The sequence below is a fragment of the Neodiprion virginianus genome, chromosome 2 (assembly GCF_021901495.1).
Source record: "Neodiprion virginianus isolate iyNeoVirg1 chromosome 2, iyNeoVirg1.1, whole genome shotgun sequence".
NCBI classification, from domain to species: Eukaryota; Metazoa; Arthropoda; class Insecta; order Hymenoptera; family Diprionidae; genus Neodiprion; species Neodiprion virginianus.
In genome coordinates this window covers 372,423-400,246 of record NC_060878.1, presented here as the reverse complement: position 1 = coordinate 400,246, position 27,824 = coordinate 372,423, and the positions used below count along the sequence as shown (strand labels likewise).

General features: G+C 39.6%; 4 protein-coding genes across 6 annotated transcripts; 2 read left to right on the top strand and 2 right to left on the bottom strand.

Annotated features, from left to right (window-relative positions):
• Positions 1–430: 430 nt before the first annotated feature.
• LOC124297692 (uncharacterized) lies at positions 431–4,809 on the bottom strand. The gene is made up of 5 exons (XM_046748970.1): positions 4,722–4,809; positions 3,520–3,764; positions 2,489–2,725; positions 2,190–2,376; positions 431–1,502 (listed from the first exon to the last, which is right to left on the bottom strand). The coding sequence occupies exons 2-5, from the start codon at positions 3,741–3,743 to the stop codon at positions 1,068–1,070; spliced, it is 1,083 nt and encodes a 360-aa protein (XP_046604926.1). The 5' UTR covers positions 3,744–3,764; positions 4,722–4,809; the 3' UTR covers positions 431–1,067.
• Positions 4,810–11,874: 7,065 nt separating this feature from the next.
• On the top strand, positions 11,875–17,253 carry LOC124297958 (phytanoyl-CoA dioxygenase domain-containing protein 1 homolog). The gene is made up of 5 exons (XM_046749425.1): positions 11,875–12,043; positions 15,067–15,210; positions 15,309–15,422; positions 15,523–15,673; positions 16,551–17,253. Exons 1-5 carry the CDS (start codon positions 12,026–12,028, stop codon positions 16,970–16,972), a joined length of 849 nt encoding a protein of 282 aa, XP_046605381.1. The 5' UTR covers positions 11,875–12,025; the 3' UTR covers positions 16,973–17,253.
• A 781-nt stretch (positions 17,254–18,034) lies between these two features.
• LOC124298967 (phytanoyl-CoA dioxygenase domain-containing protein 1 homolog) lies at positions 18,035–22,822 on the top strand. Its single transcript, XM_046751718.1, has 5 exons — positions 18,035–18,266; positions 21,282–21,425; positions 21,508–21,621; positions 21,713–21,863; positions 22,089–22,822. Exons 1-5 carry the CDS (start codon positions 18,243–18,245, stop codon positions 22,508–22,510), a joined length of 855 nt encoding a protein of 284 aa, XP_046607674.1. The 5' UTR covers positions 18,035–18,242; the 3' UTR covers positions 22,511–22,822.
• Positions 22,533–27,719, bottom strand: LOC124298961 (transcriptional protein SWT1). 3 transcript variants are annotated; one of them, XM_046751699.1, is made up of 11 exons: positions 27,252–27,719; positions 26,149–27,055; positions 25,714–26,042; positions 25,379–25,627; positions 25,044–25,274; positions 24,724–24,978; positions 24,434–24,626; positions 24,144–24,262; positions 23,915–24,072; positions 23,662–23,802; positions 22,533–23,557 (listed from the first exon to the last, which is right to left on the bottom strand). In XM_046751699.1, the coding sequence occupies exons 1-11, from the start codon at positions 27,393–27,395 to the stop codon at positions 23,305–23,307; spliced, it is 2,979 nt and encodes a 992-aa protein (XP_046607655.1). In that variant the 5' UTR covers positions 27,396–27,719; the 3' UTR covers positions 22,533–23,304. The 3 variants fall into 3 exon arrangements, with proteins under 3 accessions (XP_046607655.1, XP_046607656.1, XP_046607657.1); XM_046751700.1 differs by having other exon boundaries at positions 26,149–27,049; positions 27,252–27,682; XM_046751701.1 differs by lacking the exons at positions 22,533–23,557; positions 23,662–23,802; positions 23,915–24,072 and having other exon boundaries at positions 24,352–24,626; positions 27,252–27,700.
• Between the last annotated feature and the right edge of the window lie 105 nt (positions 27,720–27,824).

Sequence of the window (27,824 nt, the reverse complement as noted above, 5' to 3'; positions counted from 1 at the left end):
CAACCCGTTACTACAATAAGTCCTACCTATGGTGGTAGTCTTCTGAGTTGTGAGGCAAGGGTCAACGAATTGTACAATCCTCAGTTTCAACCCAATTTAATACCTATAGTGTCCGAAGATCACTTTCTCCGTGTACCGCGATCTATTTATTCCCTTGAAAACCCAACGACTATCTGTTAAAATTACCCGCGTAAATGCATGAATATTACTATAAAAGATAAAAAGACATTCGCTCGTCGTTGCTGCTGTGATGCTCGCTTCTAAAATTCCGTATTCATTTCGTTAACCTAAATATAAACCATTCCGATTTTCGATGATGGAAACTTTTCAAAATTTAGACACGACCGTATTGTAGAGAAATTCAAGGGTAACAAAGATATAGTGAACAATAACAAATCGGGTGTAATTTGCAACTTACCAAATTGGCCACATGCATTCCTGGAACAAGCCTCAACGTTTCCCTAAAAATCGTAAGAATACAATCAGTTCTAATGATTATTTTTTTTTTTTCTTTGTCTCCAATGCTGGCCAGGCATCAACTGTACACGTAATCAATGAATCGCAAGTGTGTCCGTACATGCATACGTACATAGATCCGAACGGTGCAATCATCGGATATTGTTCAACCCCGAAATGAATTTTATTCGCCTCGTTTGTCCTCCCGCTGCATCTGCAGCGTTGCTAAAAAAAATGACGCTTAACGAATTTCGAGCCAACGAAGACGGCAAAGTGTTCAAAACTCCGGATCTAATTCCCGTGCACGTTGCTTAAGCGTTTAGGTCTCGATCTCCAGGCTGCAGGAAAATAGCTCCGAGGGGCGAGCCGGTAATTCGGTTATGCAGAGCTACCCCTGAGCCAAGCCACTCCGTTTCTCAGTTTGCCGTTTTCCGGGCTTCGCCCGCAGGAATTCCATCCCCGTCGAAAGCTCGTCTATCTCGACCTAATCTTTACACCTACATATACCCTAGAAAATGGACCTTGCCCAGCTGTTCGAAAAACGTCCCGCCAAACGGTATTTTTCGTTCGTTGGCTCGCCTCGAGACTATAATATAAATCGCCCCGTTCACTCACTGCACCCTATTTTTATACCTAGCGAGGGTATCGACGACCTCCGTCGCTCCGTCGATCGTTTCTCTGCTCCCGGCATCGATCCCCGCGGGAAGTTCAACCCGGTTGTTTTCCCCGATCCCCTCCTGCAGGGGGTCGAACTTCGTAACTGTTCGCGGCTCCTCTTCGACCACACCAACCGATCTCTCCTCGTTTTTTACAGTCGTCCAAGGATACCCCGTGTCTGCCGGGACCTGTCCGGACGCTGGTAGCTTCTTCGAATACTTCGTGCTAGCCATCCCCGTCCTCGGCCTCATACTCTTCTTCACAATCGTACTGTGGAAGTCCTGAAAACCCGCTCCCGAGCCCTTCGCCGAATCATCCAGGTCCGTGTAACTCGTCTCGATTTTACGATGCCCGCCATCTTTTTCTCTCTTATACTCGTCCTTACTTGCCTATGCATATATTGTCAAATACGACGTTAACGTTTGTCGCCTGCTTTTATTACAGAAATTAATCACGCCTCTTCTCCCTCTGCGTACGTCTTTTATGCAGGAAGAAATTTACGAAAGGGAAGCACCGATTACAGGGCGGGGGGGAGGGGGGGCAGCTTCAAGGGTCTAATATTAGACCTATTTTTACGAGTTTCTTTTTTTTTTAAGAAAATAAAAACACTCGTAGCAATTTTAGTTTGAGGGATTTATTATTCATAGTTTCAAGTACATTTTCGAATTTTTTAATTAAAATTAATAACAAAATGGCGGCATGCCGCATAGAAGTAGCGAACGATCACGTTTTCAATACGATGGCGCAGATTCCTCGGTCAATTCTTATCCGATCGACTTGAAATATTGACACAATCTTTAAAATTTGTCCATCCATTGAAGCTCGTGGCTTATTTTCAACAATTTGTTGTTCATAATCGTATATAATCGAAAAAAATCTTTTTTTACATTCGGGCTACGAGCTGGAACCTAAAAAGGTGTTTTCAATCCGAACATTTTTTTTTCATTTTGTTATTAACTTCAATAAAATAATTCCTTGAAACAATAAATAATAAAATCCTCAACCTCAAATAGCTCCAAGTATTTTCATTTTCTTTTAAAAAAAAACTCCCAGCAATCCTCGATGAGACCTCTTACCTCATGGCTCACGGTCCGAGCAGGTATATTCTGCATGTTTCGACGATGAGCGATTTCGATCTGTTCGACGTCGATCTCGGGGAATATCATCGCGTCGTAGATGTCGGGCAGTTGGAAGGGGACCAGCTTGTTCAACTGTATCTTCCGCGACTCCTCGACAGGACAGGTCGGAAGATCAAAGGGTAGTCTGTTGAATGATTTTGGAAAAACACAGAATGAAAAAATGTTGAAAGCTTTACGGAAAAGGTGAGATAAGCCTTGAATAGAAGAATGAGGAATAAATAAAAAAACTGTATTACCTCGAGGGTAAGCAACCCTCTAAATAATAAACTATGGTGACGGCAAGATCGTTTGCGTAAAGCTCAAATTCCTCGATACTTTTCCGCCTCGGTAACGTCGCGCCGCCCTCTTCCAACACGACAGGGTTACCCTTCAGATTATCGTCGCCATTTCCGCCGGGTAAAAATTCCGTGGCCGACCCCGAGGGATAACCGGATCCTGGAGCACCGCGAAAGATCTCACCGCTCGTTGAACGCCTGTCGTGGATTATTTTCTGTTGGTAATTCTTATATACCCTCCGAAGTCCGAACAGACAAAATTCAAGCGTAGAGATTCTCGGTGTCAAAGGTCAGTGGGTCAAAAGAACATTTTTTTACGTTTCGGACCTCCTCAGAAAAAAACTAGGATATTTATTCAACACCTTTACATAATATATATATATATATATACATACATGTATAAATTGTGGTTGAATGTTTTTTCAAATACTTATATTTTCTTCTTGAAAGAGAAGTAATAGGACCGCAGCAACGACAAATTTAACATCAAGTTTCCGTAATCCCAGTATTATCCGTTAAACAACATCAGATCCAAATTAGGTAGTCACTTAATCCATCGCTATTAAAATTATAACTGCTCGCCAATATCGATGGAAGCCATAAAGTTATTTGTCTGGTTCTTTCGCCGGCATTATTTGACTGAAGTTCAATGTAAGTTTTTGACTTTCTATTTTGTAAAAACATTTTAACCACAACTTATATGTGTATATATATATATATATATATATATTGTGTCAATGTGTTGCATAAACATTCTAGTTTTTCTGAGGAAGTCCGAAAAAATGTATTTTTTACTCACTGACCTTTGACACAAAGAATCTGTAGACATAAATTCATGATAAGCTCGAGAAATCAATCAACACAAAATTCAATGCCTTGTGCTTCCAAGTTTACCCGACGTTCACTTCGCTTAGGGCTGACATACGCTTAGAAGCAAAGGGCCTTTCGTTCTGGGTGTAAAATCGTGATTTGAAAATGACAATTCGACCTACCAAGTGGCCTGCACGTCAAAGTTGCAGGGCGGTAAGTCTGGAGCAATACGGAGGCAGGGGCCGGTCGCCTTTTGACGTCTTGCGATCGACTCTTCGGAACTGGGATTCCCATCGACAGCCTCGCTTGCCACTTTTCTCGGCACGGGAATGATCGGGGTCGCCAAGGACATCGTCATGCTCATCGCAGCCACTGCGAGGAACAGCCTGCTCGATTCCATCTTCATTGTACGGCCAACGAGATTTGTCTGCAACCGAAAGACTAGAATGTTTTTACGATTTATTGTATCTTCATAACTATCGTTTCCTGGGCATTTCACAGCCGTAGAACTTGGTAGACTCTATGCTCATGATATCATAAAACAATTGGAATCAGCCCAACGATCGCCTTAGAACCGGGGCAACAAACTCAAGAAAGGACTCCGCAGAATCCTTATGGAAATTGGCTGGATTTTCAGTATGTTATGGTACGTATCCTCCGGATCAACAGTTCTCATGGACACGAGTCGCGAAAATCAGTAGATTCCGAGATACAGGCTTCGGAAGGGGGTGTATGGATTTTTTGACATCTATGGATTACGCGATTTTTACGAATTACAAAGCTTCAAGGACGACTTGAAATCAAATTTATCGATCAAAAACTGCACAACCGATTCGCTGAGACTCCGCAGACGCGTGAAAAACAGGACAAGTCGATTATTGCAAGAATCGGAGAGTCTCGTTCCTCAGGCGAAACCTGACGTTGCACCTCCTTCCCGTAAACCAGCGAGTTCATGGATGGAATCAATCACAGCTTCCTGCCCATCTTCGAGAATCGACCGTACAATTTTTTGATTGACATATTTGATTTCAAGTCCCCTTGAAGCTTTGTAATCCATGAAAATCACGAATTTCATAGCTGTCAAAAAATCTGGACACCTTCTTCCGAAGCCTGTATCTCGGAAAGTACTGCTTTTTGGAAATTGTGTCGATGAGAAGTTTTGACCAGGTAGATATGTACCATAACATACTGAAAATCCCACCAATTCGACCGGGAGCCAATTTCCATAATGGTTCCGCGAAATCCCTTGATAAAAAGTTCAACTCCCAAGAGAGAAACAACCACGAGACTGAGTCCGCATCATCCCCTGTATTTCTGAAAGTTCGATACAGACGAAAGTATTAAGTAGCGGCAACTCGTCGTCGGGCACCTTAACTCAAATTACCGTTTTCCTATGAAACAGATGTCGGTAAAAGGTATGAAACGACAAAGAAATGGTAACGCCAGCGCGAAAGAGACCGCGGGGTGATCGAGAGTCGACTAATGCCTCCGGGTATGCGATCGGCGTCGTAGACCCTTAAAAGCTCGGCTGACCTCTTATTCTATCATGACCTATGATCGCAGGCCCCTGAAGATACCGTCGGCTGATCCCCCGCCTCGACCGCGGGTTTTCGAAACCGTTTGACACGGTTTAAAAATAACCAACTCTGTTGTTGTTTGTCAAACGACACTTCGGGCTGTTGATTCCGTCCGGGAGTCCATCCAGCACTCGAAGAAACAAACGATTCGGTAGACGTTATACTCACTAAGATATTGTGTAAGTGTCGTGAAGTAGGTCGGCTGATCTGTTTACAGGCAAGAATTTTTACTTTCTCCCCACCTTTTCTCGTCATTTTCTTTTACCCCGGGCTTCGCGCGCTCGAATGGAAAATACGCGTTATTTAACGAAGTTTCGCCGCATTTCACCAGCCGCGAATCATCAAACGCATTACGCGTTAAACTGCGTTCATTTTCGATCTCACGATTGCAATCACCTAAGACGACAATACCGTGCAGATGCATTCGCAGTGCGCTGCACGCGGCTCCGATTCCCATCGCGTAATGCATTTGACTCTATCAGCAGCGTGGCCGTTACGTAATGATTTTGTTTACAAGTCGTAGATCATCTTTTATACTTACACGCACAGCGAGTATAGCGACAAGTGCGGTTTATGGTTGATTAGAGCCGCGTCGAGGGCCAAGATAGAATTAGGGAATAAAAATAAAATTACGTGCAACCCTAATTCAACGACGACGAGGTGAATTTAGCCCGCGACTACGTCTGGCCGAATCATCAGTTGACACTCTGTTTTTTTTTTTTTTTGTTTCTTGTTTTTTTTTAACGATCAATGATACATGCTCTCGTGTCTTCTCATCTTCTACTTCAACAATTTGAGTTGAACGTTAGTTTCGAGATTCTCTCACTTCGATTGTTGATCGTTGATTTTCATCCGCGCATGAAACTGACCAACTTTGAGGATTTACCAAAATAAAAAAAATAAATGAAAGAAAAAAGATCCATCAAGTCGTGCGGAAAAGAGGTTGACGCCATTGGTAACCTGCAAGGATACCACGGCAACGATCAAGTTAGTTGTAAACACATCTGTTTAGTCATACATTTTATTTATAATCTACGGAGCACAGTCTACAACCTTGTCAGTATACCTATACATAGATCTCCGTAATAAACAATGCATATTTATACAACACTGATACCGTTGTATCACATATGAGAGTACAAAACGACGACTGTGTTACGAATAATGTGTTTAAAAATGAATTCTGTGCATACAGCAACGAGAGTAACACGAGCTCGTCGACAGCGATAAGCTCTTTATTATTTTTATTATTTTAATGTACTTTATCAATTTACTTTCCACACGAACACAACTATTTTACCATGTAATAATCGGTGTTCTGTATTGAAAGGGCAATGACGCGAGATCGTCTTCCAAAACACGATGCACGACGATAAACTATTATTCAAATTTAATTTCCCTGTCGTCTTCGTTGCGATTGATTTTTTTTCCCCGATTTTTAGCTTATCGCAAAGTATTCAATATCGCCGACGAGACTCACTTTTGACTGAGAATGTATAGCCAATGCATCCCTAATTAACGAGGAAAATTCACCGCAGACTGCAAAAGTATCTCGTGGCAACAATATGGCGAGCTGGGATATTCCTGGAATAACATCGTGTTTACTCAATACAAGCCATCAGTGGGGCGATACCCTGCACGATATTCGTACGAACGTTATGCCAGTACAAACGATCAGTAGATCAGTAAAATAAATGGCTTATTACGTAGTTTATCAAACGATTCGTGCAGTCCCTCTGACAATGAGCTATACGGATTTTTCGAGGAGCGAACGGCAAACGATCTTGAAAAAATATAAAACGGATCTTGTTTTTCGGGGACTCGTTACGATTATTCGTAATTGTTCAACTTCGTCCAATTATTAGATACGAGGCTGCAGCTATTTATAGAACGTAATTTTCTGACAAATATCCTCTACTGATAGCGGATAACTAGCCAGCTTCAACCGGATAATTAATCACTTGATTACGAGGCTCGAGTGAATCGCTTTAATTACACTCGTCTACAGCAATGCTACGCAACTTGGTTTTCTCCAAAGAGTTTCTAATCATACGACACCTCGGCGTGCAGTAACCGACGGCTTGCCTACGACACCTGACCGTCGTCGTCGCGTTATGTCAACCAATTTCGGATAACCGACGACCAGTCGAAAAAACGATAAACGGCTCCGACGAACCCAAACTTTTAGCGTATCCAGAAGTGATTTCGTGACTTCTTGACGACGTCAGGTGATTTCGTTTATGATTCGTCTGACTTTAGCTTATTTTCTGTCTGATCACATATGTGATTTGTCCTCGTTTATAGTGATTTGCTACGATTTCAGATAATTTTCAGTGATATTAAAGAGTTATACTTAGTCAGGATTTTTCAACATTCGATTTTATTCGTCATGTTTCATTTTTGTAATGTACATACATTCAAGTGTATGCATAGAAAATTTCACGTCGATCAGAGATATATTTTCAAGGTTACGCGCACATTTGCAAAGACTCTCCGGAGCGTTTGAAAGTGCTTGTGAAACTTTGAACGTATTTTTCTCAAAACTGTGATTTCAAAGTCGGAGCGCAAGATTTCTCGGCAACGGCTGAACCGAACAGCCTCAAATTTTTACACGAGCTTTATGAATATATTTTTCAGTTCTTTGTCGAAGGCTTTTTCTCGCCGACAACTATTTTCCATTTTATCAACAAGTTGAGGGATAAATTTTTATGGAAAAACGAAAGTTTTTTTTTAACATGCTGCCGTTTTGTTAAAAATTAATATTTTGCTTATTCCTTCGTTCAAAGTCCAGACGATATCTTATGTCAACTAAATCTTTTTTAGTTTTTCATTTCAGATGATCCAGTCCAGAGATATCTTGCTCACCGGAAGACGCCTTTTTTTATAGGTGCTTCCGGAGATCGGCTACAGCATATTTAAAAATCTTTATTTTTACGACTAAAAAATATCAGATTGAAGTTCAACGTTACCCCGATGTGTATACAAATTTGTATATTAATAAATTGAAATTGCGCTTCGTGAAAAATCCTTGATAAATAACGTTGTTTTTTTCGGTCTCCTAACTGGGTATAACCCAATAAAGTGATTTGATACAATTTGAAAGCGATTTATCTATACGATTTCGTCCTCATTCCAACCGATTCAACTAACGTCGAAGGTATACTGGGACCTACACGTGTGGCCAGTACCATCCGGCGCTCAATTCAACCCAGGCAACGAGACGTATTTGGGTACGCGGGTACGCAGGCACGTAATAACTAGGCTCTATATAATTCAATAATGGCAAAGACGCGTTGCACGCGTGACCGTTTATCTCACCGTCGTGTCATATCTTCGACAATTGTGTTTACGTATACGTACCCGCGGTTTATTGCATGCTGTGAGTACTCTAAACGCGTATCCCGGCAACGGAAACGAGTCGGTCGATTCCACGCCCCTCTGCAGGGTTTCCGATTTCAAAGTATTCATTTTCCTTTCCGTGATTGTCAATTCGTTTCTATTATCGAAGAAGCGGAAATTCTAATTTTTCAACAAATCGCATTTGTTATTATGGCATCAACTTGACTCGTCAGTATTCCTGAGCATCAGGCTTATACTTTTCCTACGAACGTATAACACATGCAAGCAGCATATCAATGGTTCAATATCATATTGTTCAAATTTATATCCATATATACCATAATTGCTATTCTGCAATTGCGAGCTGAAAGACCAAAATTTATTTATTTTATACCTTTATAGTTTATACAATGCTACTATATTCTGTTGAAAATTTACGTTTCAAATTTATGTTCTCAACTTATTCTATTCTATACTTTGCATACATTGTTTTTTTTTTTATTTTTTGCCTTATAATAGTTAGTGGACTTTGCCCGACGATCAACTAAATAAACATTACATAATTGTTCGAGTAATATCGTTGCCCTGCAGAGTCCCCCTCGATCGGAGATAAAAATTTATTTCGCTTCACGTGTAGAAAATACATGTGTGTATATTATACCTATATTTTGTCAACTCTGGCCCCTACGAAATCACAACGTATTTGACTGACGTCGAATCTGAGAAGAATGATAAAATATCAGCGAATATTAATTTCGTAAATTCTCCTCACTTTCGGAAGCCAAGAGCTTTGATGACCGATACCACACTTTGGTATACGATAACGTGCGAATTACCTGTTTTCGAAGCAGCGTCCTTGCGTGTTGCGCCTCTTCTCCCAATAGAGTAAAAACCTCCCGCAGAAGATGCACCAAAACACCGCGTCCGTATACCTACTAATGTCAAGTCGGTTTAGCGAGACTTGTTTGAGTTTGAACTTATTTCCCAGGGGTTCGCGTGGCTTTCCTAGCTTTTCAGCTTGCAAGCTTGCAGCAGCGCGCCGCGATTTCGCGAATAATTCGCAAGGCTCTATTTCGCTGCGAGCGAAGACGACGAACTGACAAGAAGCGATCGACATTAGTGCACTTGTACCTATAGACACGTACGCGTCTCTTTGCGTCCATGTGGATGGTTCTATATACTCACTAGTGACGTAACGAATATTCGCATATTTCTTGACATTCGCATCCGCATTCACAAAAATCCTGCGAATATCTTGCGAATGCGATTGTCACAAATACTTCATATTTTGCTTATAAAAATTGTGGAAAATAATATTAAATAAGACGAGAAAACATTGGTTTTATAACGAACTTTTATTGTATAAGTTTGTCTTCACATTGGAATCACACACTATCCTAAAAGTTAATTTACTTCTGTTATCAACTTGTCGTTAAATAATCAAACAGACAAACGACTTAGTTCGGATTAGCTCAGCAATTTCCGTAATAAGATGCAAACGACGCTAATGTGTGCTTGCGACTTGCACGGTGTGCCTGTCGGTCGACGCTTTAGCCATAGAGAAATGGCGCCAAATTTAAAAATGTGCATTCGCGAATACTCACAAAATTTACATGCGTTACATCACTAGTAATTACAGAGGAAAAATCTGCGTTATTCGCGTGAGGCACAATGGAACGTAAAACGTGCTTAGGAAAGGACCTCCTCGCGTTCCGTGCCTCTTTCAAATGTTCGCTTAATATCTATAATATCCCAGATACACGTGGCTAGGTATGTATGTATGTATTTATATGTGTAGGTGTACACATAGGTTGTAAGTACAGATGAACTCGACAAGTTCTTCTCTGCACGAGCCGACTCCTCATGACCCCTCGCACGAGATATCGCATCGTGGCTATTTTCGTATACGAGAATCGTACGGGCTCAAGTCCTTGCCACTCCACCTCCGACGCTTCTCCAACTTTCACGCTTTACAGTCCATGACTAATATTTTATTGGTACGTATGTATGTGCGTAGATGCTGCATCGCGAAGTGAGTAATGCCTTTCAAAATCTCCTACGTCGTCAACTGAACTTGGATTCGACGAAATATTTCTCTTCCGGAATTGAACTAAGGTAAGTGTACCAGGTATCGACACGCTTAGACCCAATTATTGATCCTCTTAATTTCCATAATTATAAATTTACGGCACAAATTGTGAATTTCTCGATGAATAAAACCAATTGCTTGAAGGTTAGACACTACAAATTTATATTTGGTAATTTTAGAACTAAGGATCGAACGGATACAACCAAAGAAGGTCAATAATTGGTACAGGAACAGTAACTGGTACACTTACCTTAATACTGGCATTTTTCTTTTCCGCGAGTATACTAAGACATGTTCTTAATGGATGTACGAGATCCGTGCTGTTCTATTGATTGAACTTATTAGCCATTCTGACGATTTTTCTCCACCTCTACAGGATATAATAACTAACCAGCCGTTTTTCTTATACTTATGTTGTATTATAAACGTTGATGCCAACATTTTTTTATAATTTCATACAGTCAAAATTGTGAAATGATGAGGCAATCGTGCCTTCTTTCTTCTTTATCCTGCTAGTTATTATTTTTTTTTTTTATTTCATACTCCCCGTTAGTACATGGTAATAGAATGTTACGATCTCAAGAGAATAAAAATAAGAATGCGATTGAGGAGCAGAGAGGCGAACTTCGCAAACTTCGTGAGTTAAAGGTGATTGCGAATCAAAAATGATAAAGACTTAAGGAATCGATTGCCCGTCTCCTTGGGCGGAAACAGATCTTTTATTCGTTACCGTACGTTTCCGTTCCTTTGGAAACATCTTGATAAACAATAGGGTATTTAGATCCCGGTATAACAGAGCGATTTGACGCTAATCATATGGAGAATCGAACGTGTCCCGCCTGCCTTCAACAATAGAAATAGTTATCCAGTTCGACGCTGGAGTGGCGCCACCTCTCGAACGAGAATCGCGAAGAACATTCTCATTCCATTCTAATTGGGCGACTACGATTCTGGTTGCATATAAAAAGGCGCCGTACTTTTCCTTGGCTAATTTTGGTTTCCAAATTCTCATTTCTCTAGCGATACTCGAAGAAGAGAAAAACTATCATAATCAGCTCGGAAATAGAAAGTTAGGATTTCACTAGATGTCGACGCTTCAGGCTCGGAGATCTTTTCGAAATGACCTCTGATCACTTTCCGGTAGACGTTGGGTGTGTCGAAGATCTCTTTCTCAATTAACGCGGTTCTTCCTAGCTCGATGCTTAATCGAGTCATTCACTAATTTATACGTACGATACGAAAGAATGACGTCGCATCAAGCGGAGCTCATGCGAAACAGCGGAAACGGAATGAATTACAGCCAATGAGAGAACAACTTTTCGTTGGATCGTCGACAGACGGAACGCTGTGTCGCTGTGCAGAGATTCTACCTTACCCACGGACGCGCGAAACTGCGAACGGAACTCACTGGTTTTATTGAAATCTACAGAACGGGAATGAACCAACGAATCGCGGGCCGAGGTTACGTAAAAGAACATTTAAACGAGTAAGTCCCCAGTTTCCCAGCATAAAAGCAGACACGTCTCTGCTAAGTTTGCAGTTCCCCGAAAACCATCAAGCGATTCACTGTAGTTCGCCTCGACACGCGACTTTCTTGTTTGTATTTGTTTGTCTTCCCCGATTTTATACTTGTGAAAAAATTGTATATTATAAATAAATTCTGTTAATCGTGATTTCAAGAAGATGAGCATATTGTCGAAGGTGAGTTATACCTAATAAAAATATTCTGAGACAGTTTCAACTGTGTATTATCGCCAACATAAGGGGTTTCAGATACTTTCCTTTTTGGTTGGTTGGAAATTTGTACTAGATGCAATAAACCTGTCTTGAAGATGACCCACATCCTAGGGTCGAAACGTTGACTGATAATTTTGATGTTTTTAATAAGGAGACCTACATATCCAAGAAATTTCTCTGCGTATATACTTTACGCTCTAGGTCGGAAAATATCCATTTCGACGTTCGGGCACCGTGACTTAATTTTAATCTTGTTTCCGGTCCAAATTTGAATTACTGAGGCAAAAAAAAAAAAATTAATTTCATGATTTACCAATATCATATTAATCGTTGTTCCTTTATTCATAATTACACAGGTATTAAGACTATGGGGTGTACTTCCGTTTAGAACATACCTCCGATCGATCTGAAAGGTATACTTATGGGCTATTCCGCGTCAACCGGATCAGTCATCTCTCAGATATTTTTTTAATTTGGCATGTGGATTGTGTGGGAGGAGTTAGATTTTTGTGCCAAAGCGCGAATCTCATAATGCAAAATTCGATTTTTTATTAACTATAACAAATTAGACTCCCATTTTTTTCAAAAATTCATAACTTTGGCAAAAAATTAGATACAATATATTTTTTTTTTTCAAATTACGCGGAAAGCTCTGTTACGGGGTAGATTGCGTAGGCTCCGATGAGCGGTAATCGGAGCTTACTCCACGCCCAGCCAAGATGTTATTTGGCTATTGTAGGGTCCGTTCACGTCGACTATGCACTCGCGTGCTACTACTCCCAATGCAGGAAGGGAATGGAATAGAAAGGGATCGGTATTAAGGGAAGGTAAACGATTTAAAGTATATGATTGTTTATTAGTGGTCAATGCAACGGAGTCGGTCAAGGGAAAAAGGGTACGGTCTTGATTTAGAAGGATAGGTGTCTTGCTTGAGTGCTGGGATGGATCTGCCTGCTTCTGCCGGATGTAGCAGGCAAGCTAGCCGCGAGTTACAGGAGAACCTGCTGACTCGCGAACGATAAGGGTAGATTACAGAGCGTAAGGTAACTAAGAGCGTGGGAAAGGAATATGAAGTCTGGAGGACGTAACAGCTCCATAGAATTTAAAAAAAAATACGAAATGGTAAAAACAAGTTGTTATTAATTGTTTATTTAACAATTAATTTTTCAAAGATTTTTAAAACAGTGACTGACACAATCAAAAATTTTTTTTAAAATTCTGACACGTTCCTTGAACCGTACTACAACCTGTGAATTAATTCCAGAGGGGTGTTTTTCTTCGTTTTTGAGTAAAAAATCATTAAAGGTGTCGATGCGCATGAAATTGCGGTGCGCCGAGTCTCTACGTAATGGCGGGCGGCCGGTTGCCGTCCACCGCTACCCCGCGGTGGCGTCGCAGCGTTATTTTAGTCATTTTCACGATGTAGGACATGATTGAAGAATCTGAAAAAAATACTGTACCTTCACAAGGCCTGCTCAAAGCGATAAGTGAAGTTTCAGGAATGTGTTTTTCACCGTTTTTTTATTACAGAGATTCAAAATAACGGTTACATACCATGAGAGGGAGCATAAATGATAATAATTACATAACTTGCTACTTATTTTAAAATAAAAACACATTCTTGAAACTTCACTTATCGCTTTGAGCAGGCCTTGTGAAGGTACAGTATTTTTTTCAGATTCTTCAATCATGTCCTACATCGTGAAAATAACGCTGCGACGCCACCGCGGGGTAGCGGTGGACGGCAAGCGGCCGCCCGCCATTACGTAGAGACTCGGCGCGCCGCAATTTCATGCGCATCGACACCTTTAATGATTTTTAACTCGAAAACGAAGAAAAACACCCCTTTGGCATTAATTCACAGATTGTAGTACGGTTCAAGGAACGTGTCAGAATTTTAAAAAAAATTTTTGATCGTGTCAGTCACTGTTTTAAAAATCTTTGAAAAATTAATTGTTAAATAAACAATTGATAACAACTTTTTTTTACCATTTCGTATTTTTTTTAAATTCTATGGAGCTTTCCGCGTAATTTGAAAAAAAAAATATATTGTATCTAATTTTTTGCCAAAGTTATGAATTTTTGAAAAAAATGGGAGTCTAATTTGTTATTGTTAATAAAAAATCGAATTTTGCATTATGAGATTCGCGCTTTGGCACAAAAATCTAACTCCTCCCACACAATCCACATGCCAAATTAAAAAAATATCTGAGAGATGACTGATCCGGTTGACGCGGAATAGCCCTTATGTATTTTGATGCGCTGATCAAGAATATCATACTCAAAACACCCGCAAATTCGATTTTCAAGGTCAAATCGACAAAAAATCGATTTTTTAAATGTTTTTCACATTTATTGCAATAAATATAAGGAAAAACCCAAACCCAAACCTAAAGAAACGCACGCACGCACACACACACGCACACACACACACACACACACACACACACACACACACACACACACACACACACACACACACACACACACACACAAAATTGATTTGACCTTGAAAATCGAATTTGCGGGTATTTTGAGTTTGGTATTCTTGATCAGCGCATCAAAATACATAAGTATACCAAATTTCGCATTGATCGAAGGTATGTTCTAAACGGAAGTTTATCCAGACTATGTATCAATATAACTACCCTTTTAAAGAATGTATAAAAGGAGTTGTGTTTGATCCCAATTCCTAGTACAACATGTTGACCACGGTCTTAGACGATATATTTTGTAATTTAAACTGCCTTGTGATATCTTCTTCGTTTCTAATTAACAATATTATCGTCCAAAAATTTAATAACATTCCAAATTATAAGTTTTGTAAAAGTTGATAACGCACAGTATGGATTATATAATCCGATAATTATGCGATAACCCGATGACTTATATACTTCCAAGATTTCCAAATATTTCAAGATAGTGTAACAGTAGATAATCGCGCAGTAATGTAAACGATTTGAATAATTATTTTACTCATTTCTCAGTTCGAAAATGATGGCTACGTCGTGTTGGAAGATTTTCTTTCGCCTGACGAGGTGGAAGAGCTTAGAGCCGCTGGTGAAGCATTCACGACAAACTTGCCGCCGGAAAATGAAAGAAGAGTATTCGATAGCATAAACTTTCCTCAAGTGAGATTCCTCTCTTAGTAATTCTATGATGCCTCGTTACAATAACATTATAATGATCAACTTTGCAACAAAAAAAAAATGATAATAATAATTCGCAGAACAAAGATCTGTACTTCCTGGACAGTGCCCACAAGATGAGCTACTTCTTCGAACCCGGAGCTCTGGACCTTGACGGGAAACTCAAAGTTGACCCCAAGATATCACTGAACAAGGTAAATATACCATGCATAATTATCGCATGCTTGGTAATCGCGAACACGTGTAGGGTCTATGTAAAAGGGAAAATGAATACGCTGGTGCAACTGTTCACAGGTGGGACATGCCCTTCACTGGCTACATCCTACGTTTAAGAAAATCTCCTTCGACGACAGAGTGAAGGACATTGCGCGGAAACTTAACTTCCAAGAACCGGCAATTTGCCAGTCTATGTACATTTACAAAAACCCCGGTATTGGTTCTCAAGGTAAGATGGCTTATTATACGACTAACAAGGTAGGTATCCCAGGTCGATCTCTCCAATTTCATTTCTTTTGCAATATGATATAGTAGACTAAAAACTCGGCGACGGTAATTTTTTTTTTTTTTTTTATCTGTCGTTAAACACTTTAAGGCGGTGAAACCACCATCCAAAGTGAGGCATCTCACGGAGCGATTTGGCAGTTTCACCTACGAGAACGTAGTATTTTTTAACCAATCTAATTGGAAAAGTTTTATCATAACGGGGAATGCAAAATGTAATTTTCTCAATAAAAAAACAAAAAAAATAAAATTGCTAAATCACCGCTTAACATGCCGTACGTTGGAGGTTGGTTCCACCCCCTTAAAGTGTTTAATGGCAGATGAAAAAAATACGTGGCGCTTAGTTTTCAGTCTGCTATAACATATTACAAAAAAAAAAAAAATCGGAGAGATTGACCTGGGATACCTTCCTTCTAAATGCCGGTGTAAATATGCACGCGATGAAAATTAAACACCTTAATGAGAAAGAGATATTGGTGAAAACGTTGAAAAAACCCTTCCGGTTATCCACATGTCACGATCAATATGGGTGGGGGTCAAAACTGGGTAGGGTAGGGTCAATATTGCGAAAGGTCGATGTATCGAAATTTCAAACAAGCGCAAATAAAATAGGAAAAGCTGAATTATTCGAAATCTTGATTTTCGAAAGTGTAACTGATTAGAATGAGTTTCGTTATTTTATTTTCGCATGTTTGAAATCTCGGCCATTCGCAACATTGACCCTTTCAAGTTTCGACCTCCACCTCCCAAAGTCCAAACACTCGCAAATAGCAGCTTCCACCAGGGATGGTAAAATAATTCAGCCTTATTTCCAATCGCAGTGACCATACATCAGGACGTTACTTATCTCTATACGGAACCCACGCGACTCCTAGGCTACTGGATAGCGCTGCAGGACGCTACGCTGGAGAACGGATGCCTCTGGTTAGCGCCAGGCTCTCACAAGGACGAGGTACACTGGAGGTACATGCGTAACAAGGATCCAAAGTCCAACGAATTACTCGTATACGACACGCAGACGCCCTCCTGGCCCCAAAGCAATTTCAAGGCCGTACCGGTGAAGCAAGGAACCTGCGTGCTGCTCCACGGAAAAATCATCCACTATTCGGAACCTAACAAAAGCCACAAGTCCCGCCACGCGTATACGATTCACGCGTACGAAACGAAGAACGTAGAGTTCTCGAAAGAAAACTGGATTCAACCCCCGCAACCCGAGGGATTTCCTTTGTTGTATAAAAACTAACGTCCTTCAAGGCATTCTTTAAATTTTTACCCCCTAATTAAGTGCGATAATTATTTCAGTCAGTTTCAATATCTTGAATGTCAATGGTCGGGAAGATCGAGACGAAACCAGTATGGGGGACGCGCGTCATATCGATAAGATAACTGAAATTCACAGCTCAAGTTTCAATGTATACGACTAGAGCAGAGTTTTAACACCATTTCCATGCACTTCTTTTTGTACATTTAATAATTTGCACTTGGATTTATTAATATATGTATAATAAATATATCGTATCTGTATCTTTTTATTTATCTATTCCCGCAACTACCTGAGATGCCTAGAAATTTCTAAAAAGTTTCAATCTAAAAACGTATTCAAAAAAGCCTTTAACTTTACGCTCGGTTATACTTTTTGCGACGTAGTTAGTAGCCCAAACTCTTTATACAAACTTGGCTGTTTTAACGTGCAAAAGAATCGAAAAAAGCATACTGAAAATTCAACTACGCCTCTAACGAGACTGAGGAAGCAAGAATAAGACAAAAAAAAAAAAAACTGTGACGCATGTTTGTAATCCGATGAGAAATGCACTTGCCGATTCGCTTACCGAATTTCTGTCGCCAGCCGCGTCAGGCGTAAGTTTAAAAGTTTGAGCCAAGCAGCGCGAAAGTTTCTCGATTTATAATTAATAAACGACTGACAAGTTTCATCTACCACGAAGTAGTAAGTACAGAAGAGCGGCAAGAATTTAATAAGGACTGAAAATGTAAAGATTCGCTAATGCTAACGATCCCGCCAGATTTCATGCAACGTGGGTTGCATGCAACAAGGCGCCCTACTTTTTCCTTCGTTGATTTAATCTTTTTCACCCTCATTCCTCTTGGAGTTTTAAATAACAATGCCAAATCAAGGTAAAAAGACAATTTCAAAATTTGTCTTCTTTAAGTCGGAAGAATTTCCGTTAGGTTCGTCGTTATCGTACAGCGTTACGGTCGTCTTTGCCGCTGCTCCCGAATGTCGGCTCCACGCCTCACTGCTCATCCACGCTTCCACAATCCGCACAGTATTCCAATTCCCAAGCCCCGAGTCCGCAGTCCTCCAAGTGCCGCCAAGCGCTTCACTTCGATCTACCACGGCGCAAAGATTATTTCTTTCCATTAGTTCATACTCTCCAATTTTGAACGTACGTCATAATTTTGAAATTTGCAACTCGTGTTTTTGGAGAGCGCGGGGAATACGAATAACAATTATTGCATAATAGGAGATAAATATTAATTGGTAAAGGTCTGGTATGAAGATGGACATACTGTCGAAGGTGAGTTGCATCTCAATGTATCGTCATTCTACTTTTAACGTAGAATAGTCTACTCTGCCAACGCATCTATACCGTAGAAGATATACACACTTGTCATGTTATCGGTGTATATAGAAAACGATCGGTTCAAAGGTCATATACTTTTGGTATACAGTCTGTTTGATAAAGTCTGTTTCGTTCGATGCGTTTTGTGTTGTGCGTATTGCCATATAGTAAAATACGTTTCAGGGATATCACGTAACAAATATGTGCATGCGAAACCAAATTGTCAATGGAAAACTACATAATTTTATCACTGGATTAACGTAACCGTCATAGCGCAAGATAGTTCAACGCATTCTTCTTCAATCATTTGCTGGAGGAGCGTCATTAATTATACACGCTGACAATGAAAAATGGCACTCGCAACAATCTGCACCAATTCTCATCTTCTCAGCGAATCTTTACAATTGACTTTACAATTACTGTCAACATACTTTGTCTTTAAATACTTAATTTCTTTTTCTTTAACTACGTCGATAATCAAGATGGATTTCTTAGTTTTTGTTTTTTAGTACCCCCCCCCCCCCCCGCGGTCTTCATTTATGGCCGAGTTGATCTTCTTGTCAATAACTATTGACGATATTTTGTGCCCACGGTTGAAAACTTTTCCCGCAAATGGAAATTCAAATCCGTGAAGTGATCAGTAATCGATGCATGCGTTCCAATTTGTTTTCACATTCAACGAATTTTATTGACGGATCATCTCTAGCTGTTCTTATTTGTAGAATCTGATTGCAGAGGGCAATAAAATTCAGTGTCGATGCTCACGCCACTTATACACATTACCCTTCACCATGAACAGCAATGCACAGGGCTATTTTTAAATTTTTGGTTACGACAAACGAGGCGGCTATAGAGTATAAGCGATCATATCCGTCTAAAAGCTGAGAAACGTGTTATCTCTGTACATAGTGCTAAACTCTATCGAGTACTCGTAACGCTACTAGATTTTAATTACTGGCCGTTTTTCAGTGTATTCGAGGATGAAAACTGTTTAAAAATAATACACAAATTCATCACTGTTTACGGGTGAAACAATTAACTACAATTACGCTGATATCCCAGCGCGAATCATAACGGTTTGTTGCTCGCGATTCTAAAACCGTCTGACACGTAAGTTTGCAATCATGCAACGTGTACGTGCATTCCATTCGTACATCAATGTAACCGCGTTCGCTGAGTGTTTCGTTCTATCTTTAAAGATTCATTCAGCTAAGATCCCGATGTAACACCCCCGTCACCACAAACTATACGTCCATTTTCGTTCGTCCGTTCTGCAATCCCCTGAAAAATCAATGCCCCCCACGGATGAACGTATACGAGCATTACGTGTCGTAATGACAATAAATTTCGCTGCATATTACACATATTTCATGAAAAAAGAAAAGAAGAAATAAGTTGTATTTCATTACATGACGAATGTTTAACGATTTTATTGAAGAAATAAATACCAGAAAATAGTATTATTGAAATTATCAAACTCTTACTGAAAGAACGAGTCGGCCTTATCACAAATGCATGGACGCACTGTATTTGGACATGAATGTGCAAAGTACATTTGTAAAATTCACATGTGTACATGCGGCATTCCATGTCAACTCGACCAATGATTTTCAAACACCATTCTTGATTTGCTTCATAATTCTTCATACGGTTCTCCGGTCACAAAAAAGCACTACTTAATTTTTTCAGATTTTCTCCTAGAACCGTTAATTTTTTATCATTATTTAAATCTATCTAAATATTGGGATTTTTTAAAAATCTCAAAGCCTTCTCCAAAATCTTATTTTTCATTCCGATCATTCGGACACCTGTTCCCTAATCGGGCGATTCGGCTTCTATTTCTTTCTAGCACTTTAAACATTTCAACAAACACAACAGCGTGTTTCACGTTCCGAAGATTCTCAAAAAAATATCAAAAATTCTGCGTCCTTGCGGCAAAAGATTCAGAATTGAACACAGAAAGTTTGAACGATTGAATACGTGGTGTTTTGTCTGTTCAAAATGTGTGCAGTGGTAGAAAAAAATAGAAGAGAAAATCGCCTCATTATGGAAGGGGTGTCAGAATGAGCGGGATGAAAAATAATATTTTTTAGATATTTACAAAATGCTAAATTTTAGATATATTTGAATAATCATAAAAAATTAACGGTTGTAGCATAAAATCTGAAAAAATTAAGAAGTGCATTTTTGTGACCGGAAAACGGAATGAAAAATCCTGAAACGAATCAAAAATGGTAAGGGAAGATCATTGGTCGAGTTGACATGGAATGCCCCATATATACAGGCGCATATTTCAACTGTTAGCAATACGCGTACTTCTCAGGCATCATGATCGGTATATTTTGAAAATTTGAATGCAATACGTAAGGTGTATTAATAACCGGAGAAACGGAAAGGTATATTTACGTAGTGAAAACGTAACGAAGAAAAACAGTGACTGGTCATTTCTATTTTATCTTCCGCCCTCTCGAATAGAAACATAACGAAGCGTCATTGATGACGTGTGATAGCTTTTCGGCGTAGCTGGGGAATCCCCGATCATTAAATCTATGCGTTTATATGTGTTTCGTGATATATTTTTAACTCAGGCACTCAGACACTTTATGATATCACATGCCGTGACGATAATCATCCTTTCTCCTCGCGATTCGAAGCAAATGAATCGAAACTCTTTTCTCTATCACTTCACATCACGCGAGCAGCGGACAACATTCGGAAGTGCTCCGATTTCAAAATAGAACGACCTTTACGGTTAAACGCACACTCTGGCACCTAATCACCAGGTGGTAGAGAGACTCGGCTGAGATTATTCTTGTTGCATTGAGTAAAAATACATTCAAAGTGTATCACCCGTGGGTAGATACATGAATACTGGTACGCGCTGAATCGTTTCAGATCTTACACGAAAATTCATGATAGTATGTAGTCGTGACCTTGAGTAGAATTGAACACTTCAAAATTGTTTTTCAGTTTCAAAACGACGGCTACGTCGTGCTGGAAGATTATCTTTCGCCTAGCGAGGTGGAAGAGCTCAGAGCCGCCGGCGAAGAATTCACGACAAACTTGCCACCGGAAAACGAAAGAAAAGTATTCAATACCGTCGAATTGCCGCAAGTAAGATTCCTCGGCAAAAAATTCCATAACTCATAGATTGGATAATGATCAGATTAACAAGAGAAATAATAATTATTCGCAGAACAAAGATCAATACTTCCTTGACAGCGCCCACAAGATAAGCCTCTTCTTCGAGGCTGGAGCTCTGGAGGATGACGGAAAACTCAAAGTTCATCCCAGAGTATCGCTGAACAAGGTCAATATGTACAATAACCATATGTTTGGTAAAGAACTGTACGTGTATTGTCGTAAAACGGGTACGAATCAAATCAAACGATTGTTGCCAGGTGGGACACGCTCTTCACTGGCTGCATCCAACGTTTAAGAAAATTTCGTTCGACGACAGAGCAAAGGAAACCGCTTTTCAGCTGAATTTTCAGGAACCAGCGATATGTCAGTCGATGTTTATATACAAAAATCCCGGTATTGGTTCTGAAGGTAGGAGCTAAGTATACACGTACCGAAAATTGGTATTTACAACCATTCTTATAATCAGGAATGGTTCCAGAATTTTCCGAAACACAAACGAAGTTATCTCAACACGCTCCTCGGACGATGATATCTAGACTAACCGATCACTCTGCCTCTTCCAAATCCTCACTATCCCGTAGGCCGAGTTGCTACAAATTAGTCAAACGAGGTAATATTTATTTCTCATTACAGTAACCGCGCACCAGGACGCAACGTACCTCTATACGCAACCTCCCCGACTCCTAGGCTTTTGGATAGCACTGGAGGACGCTACGCTAGAGAACGGCTGTCTGTGGATAGCGCCTGGGTCTCACAACGGCGGAGTGCATCGACGCTACATGCGCAACAAGGATCCAAAGGCCAGCGAGCTTCTGGTATACGACAGCGCTGCGCCTTGCTACCCCCAGAGCAACTTCCGAGCCATACCAGTCAAGAAAGGCACCTGTGTGCTGCTCCACGGACAGGTCGTCCACTACTCGAATGCCAACAAGAGCCAAAAATCCCGGCACGCCTACACCTACCACGTTGTCGAAACCAAACACGTACAGTATTCCAAGGACAACTGGCTTCAACCCCCTAATCCTGAAGGGTTTCCTTTACTATACAGAAATTAGACAATTATGTTTGTTCAATGGATTTTCACTTGTCGTAAGGAATTCACTTGATTATGAACGTCTTAAGCGTCAATGATCAAGAGTATCGAAAAAAAAAACAGATACGTTTATATATTTATACCTACAATGCAAACCCTTGTCTCTCTTAAACTTGTTTTAATGTTATAGAACTATGCGTTATATCGTTTAAGACAATTAATATGTACAGTCAGAGTTTGAGTATACGGTTGGATACAAATTTTAATGCCGTTTGATTAGACTTGTTTTACATTTGTACTTACGTTTCAAATAAATATATTATACCTCTTTCTATACATCTGTATGTATGTACCTGCATTTCTCTCGAAATACAGACGCTTCTCTGCTAAGCTGTACTAACATGACATGTGAGTAACAACAGTGAAGCGATTCGGAACGATATTTACAACCAGAACTAATGGTTTATGTTTCTTTTTTATCTCTACTTTCAGCCGAGTTACCGACTTCTGTTTTTTACATCTACGATGACTAATGATACGAATAAAGATCCGTTTACACCAAATAAAACTATGTGATCAGCGTCTCATAACGAGTGCAAAATTCAAGTATAAAAACTACAGTCTACTCTGAAATACAAAAAGTTCAACTTTCAACACGCCTCTATTTCGCGGCAAATGTAGTAAATTATTAATCTTGTGAACAAAACTCTGAGTGAATATATTTTTCTCAAAAATAACCTTCTGACTAACACAGCACTTGTAGATTACGTTTGTTTTAATATCACATCGTCCTAACGTACTGTAACTTTGAAATGCCTAACTCGAAATGCCAACGGTCATTGATCGAAAGTCTGCTATCCGGCAAAACTGACAACTCAGTTCTTGCAACTGGATCAGTCCAGTTTTCAAAAACTCTTTTTTCAACCTGATACAACAAAGGAGATCGCCGATATCCAAAGAGCTCGAGTCGTTAAACTCGCCAGAATTTGGAAGGTAATTGACCAAACTTTGGTGAAGGGCAATCAGCGCTGGATGGGACACAGTCAGACAGCCCACCTCACTTAAAACCCTGAAATAAATTCCGTCCACGATTACTAACATACAGATCTTGATGTCTAACTGGTGAAAAGTTTTCAAGAATTATGTGACAATAACGAATGTAGTTCAACCTACGTTCTTAGAACGTGTATCAGCTGATTCAAGCTGGATACTAATTCTGGCTGCAATCGATTTATAGTTTCAGCTGACGGAGCGGGATTGAATCCTTCGTAAGTTATGCAGTGGGGTATTCCAACCAAATCGGCCGACATTCCACTGTAATTCCGTGAAAATCTTATAGATTATTTGCAGTTGATTCAATTTTAGAAAATGCCTTTTCTGCCTAATTCGTATTGAAAGCTCTTTGAAAATTGGCAATGCATATTACCAAAAGTTATTTGTAAACGTCCAAATTTGATCAAACAATCTGAAAGCATTGTTAGCCCGTTGCTCGTTGTTCACACTCTCGTTTTCAAGTTCGATCAAGGTCTGATTTTTTTCTACCTCGTTTTCCTTCACTTCTTCATTACATCTATCAATCAGCTTCTAAAATATAGTCCACGAATTAAACGTTAGTGAGCTTATAGACAAATAAACGTAAGTTATTCGCTATTTACCTTGATGTTAGAACATGATTGATAAGATAGTTCCTGATATTTGTCCGATTTCACCATCTGTACAAGATCATAGCACACTTCTAACACAGTTCTGATGGATTTTAAACTCTGACCATATTCTGAAATCCAAAATCAATCTCGTGTGGAAAATCGAATGCAACAAGAAATTAATTCGCGTATATTTCTATAAAAGAGAAAAAAATAGCACCTTTTCTAAGAATTTTTCCAACTTCGGATACTTTTTATATTCGGTTCTGTCTTATTTTCATATAAATACGGAATTGACATACTTGGAGAGTTGAGAAATATCTCTGTCAGTTTCGTAACCATGGATTCAGCCCGTCTTACAAAGACATCACTAATTGCGGCGATCCAGTGTTTCGAGGTACACTTGAGAACGTCCATCACTGACCAAGGAGGTTGAATTATCACGTGCCTTGCCCATTTTTCCCCAAATAATTTTTCCATTTCTTTTGAAACGATCTGGAAGACAATTGGTTGGAGTTAAGTTTACATACTTATGACTAGAAAGTTTGATGAAGATAAAAAAAAAGTTGCAACAAACTTCTAAAATACCTACAACAGATAGAAAGTTCTTAATTATAGCTTTTGCCTCGCAAAAAATTTCATCCGATGTATCAGCCTCTTTTGAATTAACCGTTTCTGTATGGTTTTCAACACCTTTCACTTGTTTCAGTTGCGTCATAGGGGATTTAGCTTCAATTTCGTTCGCATTCAGCAAAAGCATTGCCTGAATAGATTTATGCCGCCCATAAGTAGGGATATGGTGTATCATTGCCTTGTTGCAGAGATTTTTGTCATTGGACAGCAAAACCTAAGACAAATAATTCAGTAAATCGGTAAACGCTTAAATTTCTATCAACTCTGAGAGTAACTCACAACTGTACATCCAAATTCTCGAATTCTCAAACAAGTTTGCAATATTTCGTCATCTGGCGAGTCAGTATGATATTTTGTTCTGTTCGAAGCAGCATCTGCAGCTGTTTGACCTTGCAGTCGAGGGTGGTTACTTGAGAAATATTGAAACAACAAGTCAACTGCGATTTTGGCACTTCTTTGTAAGTGTGTTGATTTCCTCTGCAATTTGTTATCCTTTATATAGTCTAATTCCTGTGGCAGAAGAATATCAAATACATGTAAAAAATAATTAAATCTCAAGAAAATTGATTTATTCTTAGAAAATAAATTGTACCAAGTTTTCCAAAAGTACTAACCTGTAATACCATCCAAGGCACTACAACCACAGGTTTATATTGAAATTTCGTTTGATGACAACCCTCCAAAATTTCTGTAACTGTCTTCAAATTTGACAAAAAGACATTGGTGTCGACAACAATATACACAACCGTTTGGTTCCTGTTCTCAGAAACATGGGAAAACTCTAGGCCATTTACAGTACAATTAGGGGGTTTCTGCTCCGTCGCACCTACATCGGTAGAGAGATGCATCCTAACTTCTTGGACCTAAAAATAATGATTTTATCATTAGATTTTCTACTACATGATGATGATTTTCGTAAACTGGGAAAATGCTTTCATATGTATCTCACTTCGACGATGAGTTTTTCCTGTTCAATGGGTTCCCATTCCATTTCTTCAAAAAATGCGGTCTCATCTGCATGTTGTGCCACAGCGTGGTTCAAAAACACATCAGCCCTTTCGTCAACACTACTATCTATGCTTGTTTTTTCCAAATGACTAGTTTTCTTCTTTTTTCTGCCAACTTTTGGAATGTTTGGAAGATTAGACGGGGCAGCTTTATCTGACTGATCATTCTCTTGCTGAGTTTTAATATCTGATGAAGATGACCTGCTTGCGAGCCTTGCTCTGAGCGATCTGAATCGTGATTCAGTATTTTGATAAATGCTCGGCAATGGGTCTGAAATGTAGCAAAAATTCGTCAGAGAAGACAACATGATAAATTTAGGTGAAAACTTATGTCATCTTAAAACACAATTGTTAGGATCAATTCATTATAGAAATACCTGTCGGGCTAATAGGGCGCATTTCATATACGGTATTGTTCTCAACACTCTTATCGAATATTGTATCGAGTTTACTAGATGTAGCATCTTGTGTTGCCAATCGCCGTGCCACCTTGGCAGATATAGCAGGTTCTATTCTCTTGCGGATGGTACTAAGTTTATTCTTTAAACTGTCCAATCTTTTATTGGCCAGATTCTTTTTTTTGTCGACTTTAAGACCTCGTCGGTGTCCTTCTACTTTCAGCTTCTCTGTACGCCTTGACGTAGCTGAAGTAGTCGATTTGCTCGCAAATGACTCTGCAGCATTCAAGGTACTCCTAACATTGGAAACATTGTCGTCTGGTTTCCTGGTATCAGTATTAGACAATTTAGTGCAACATCTTTGAGTCTTTAATTTGATACTACTGTTTCGTTTATCCACAAACAGAGGTAAATCCTCATTATTATTCTCGAGCCCCGAGACGTTTGATTTTGCCTTTCGGGTCTGCACAGACTTCGATGTTTTCTTTAAAATTTTTTGCCTCAATGCTTTCATTTGGGGCGTTTCTACTACTCTCGATTCAGAATATTGCTTAGCCCGCTGTGAGCAGAGGGGCAATTCCTCACTACCAAGACGATTAAGCAGTGGCACATCTTGGGGGCTATTTTCAGGTACAGAGAGACCTTGCTTTGGCTTCTTCTTCTGGTTAGATTTAGACTTCTGCTTGGTCATTTTCTCTCTCAATGCCTTCATCTGTGGTGTTTCGGATATTTGAGACGTTTCCGAACATCGCTTGGCTCGCAGTAATCGCCGGGGCTTATCATTGTCACTGGAGTTCTGTAACTTATCCAAGGAAGTTGAATCAGGGGAGGTCACGTCGGTGTCTGTTGATAGTTTACGCTTTTGTCCAGCTTTTTCGGGCTGAAACTGTGCAATACAAAAGAACTGCTGTAATTCAACGTAAATTGACATAAGCATTGGCAGGAAAACACTAAACTTTTGCTGAGCTCGATTTTGGATGAGATAATTAGCGAATTTTCAAGGTTATGAAACATGCGATTGAATACGTAACAAAACTACGTGGTAAGATGAATGTAGTCGAATAACAGGGTGACCCACGTACCTTGTTCGTCTCGTGCGACGGTTCTGTCCAAGACGATTTTCCAGTACGAACATTGAAGTAATAAACCCTATCGGGAAAGCTTGTTGAATTGACGACGATCCAGCCACTCGGGAGGTTAACTTTACTTTTTTTCGTCGAACTCATTGTCGAATACTCTTCTTCAGCGAAATAATGGGATGATTGATGTAGAGTAATTCAGTCATATTACACTGCAAATTGTGCAAAAGGTTTGGTAACAGATTAACACAACGCACAAAATAATTTATTCAGTTACTAATATATCGTACAAAAATAAACTCTCGTATTTGGCCATTGACTAAGTAACAACTGTGTAAATCGTAAACAGAGATGTAAATATAGCGCGGACTTCTGGGCTCGTTTACACGGCAGCGGGTTTCACTCGTGAAAAGATTTTCCGTTTAAAACTGCCTTCTGATTGGTCTACATGGCGACAGTTGCGGAATCGCCGTTTGATCGACCTTATCAAAAAATCATGCCATAATCACATTTTCACGCAGAGATGTTTAGTAAATATTGTTCTAAGTCAAGGTAAATACTTGTGAGCATAAATAT

What these genes read in the sequence shown, in the direction of transcription:
- LOC124297692 (XM_046748970.1), bottom strand. Translation starts at nt 3,743, where the DNA reads ATGAAGATGGAATCGAGCAGGCTGTTCCTCGCAGTGGCTGCGATGAGC. An exon ending in TTTGACGTGCAGGCCACTTG is followed by an intron (nt 2,726 to 3,519) that starts GTAGGTCGAATT and finishes AATCCACGACAG; the next exon opens with GCGTTCAACGAGCGGTGAGA. An exon ending in GAGGGTTGCTTACCCTCGAG is followed by an intron (nt 2,377 to 2,488) that starts GTAATACAGTTT and finishes ATCATTCAACAG; the next exon opens with ACTACCCTTTGATCTTCCGA.
- LOC124297958 (XM_046749425.1), top strand. An exon ending in ATAGCATAAACTTTCCTCAA is followed by an intron (nt 15,211 to 15,308) that starts GTGAGATTCCTC and finishes AATAATTCGCAG; the next exon opens with AACAAAGATCTGTACTTCCT. An exon ending in CCCCGGTATTGGTTCTCAAG is followed by an intron (nt 15,674 to 16,550) that starts GTAAGATGGCTT and finishes TTCCAATCGCAG; the next exon opens with TGACCATACATCAGGACGTT.
- LOC124298967 (XM_046751718.1), top strand. Translation starts at nt 18,243, where the DNA reads ATGAAGATGGACATACTGTCGAAG. An exon ending in AGATGGACATACTGTCGAAG is followed by an intron (nt 18,267 to 21,281) that starts GTGAGTTGCATC and finishes ATTGTTTTTCAG; the next exon opens with TTTCAAAACGACGGCTACGT. An exon ending in ATACCGTCGAATTGCCGCAA is followed by an intron (nt 21,426 to 21,507) that starts GTAAGATTCCTC and finishes AATTATTCGCAG; the next exon opens with AACAAAGATCAATACTTCCT.
- LOC124298961 (XM_046751699.1), bottom strand. Translation starts at nt 27,395, where the DNA reads ATGAGTTCGACGAAAAAAAGTAAAGTTAACCTCCCGAGTGGCTGGATC. An exon ending in AGGAAAAACTCATCGTCGAA is followed by an intron (nt 25,628 to 25,713) that starts GTGAGATACATA and finishes CATTATTTTTAG; the next exon opens with GTCCAAGAAGTTAGGATGCA. An exon ending in AATCATGTTCTAACATCAAG is followed by an intron (nt 24,073 to 24,143) that starts GTAAATAGCGAA and finishes ACTATATTTTAG; the next exon opens with AAGCTGATTGATAGATGTAA.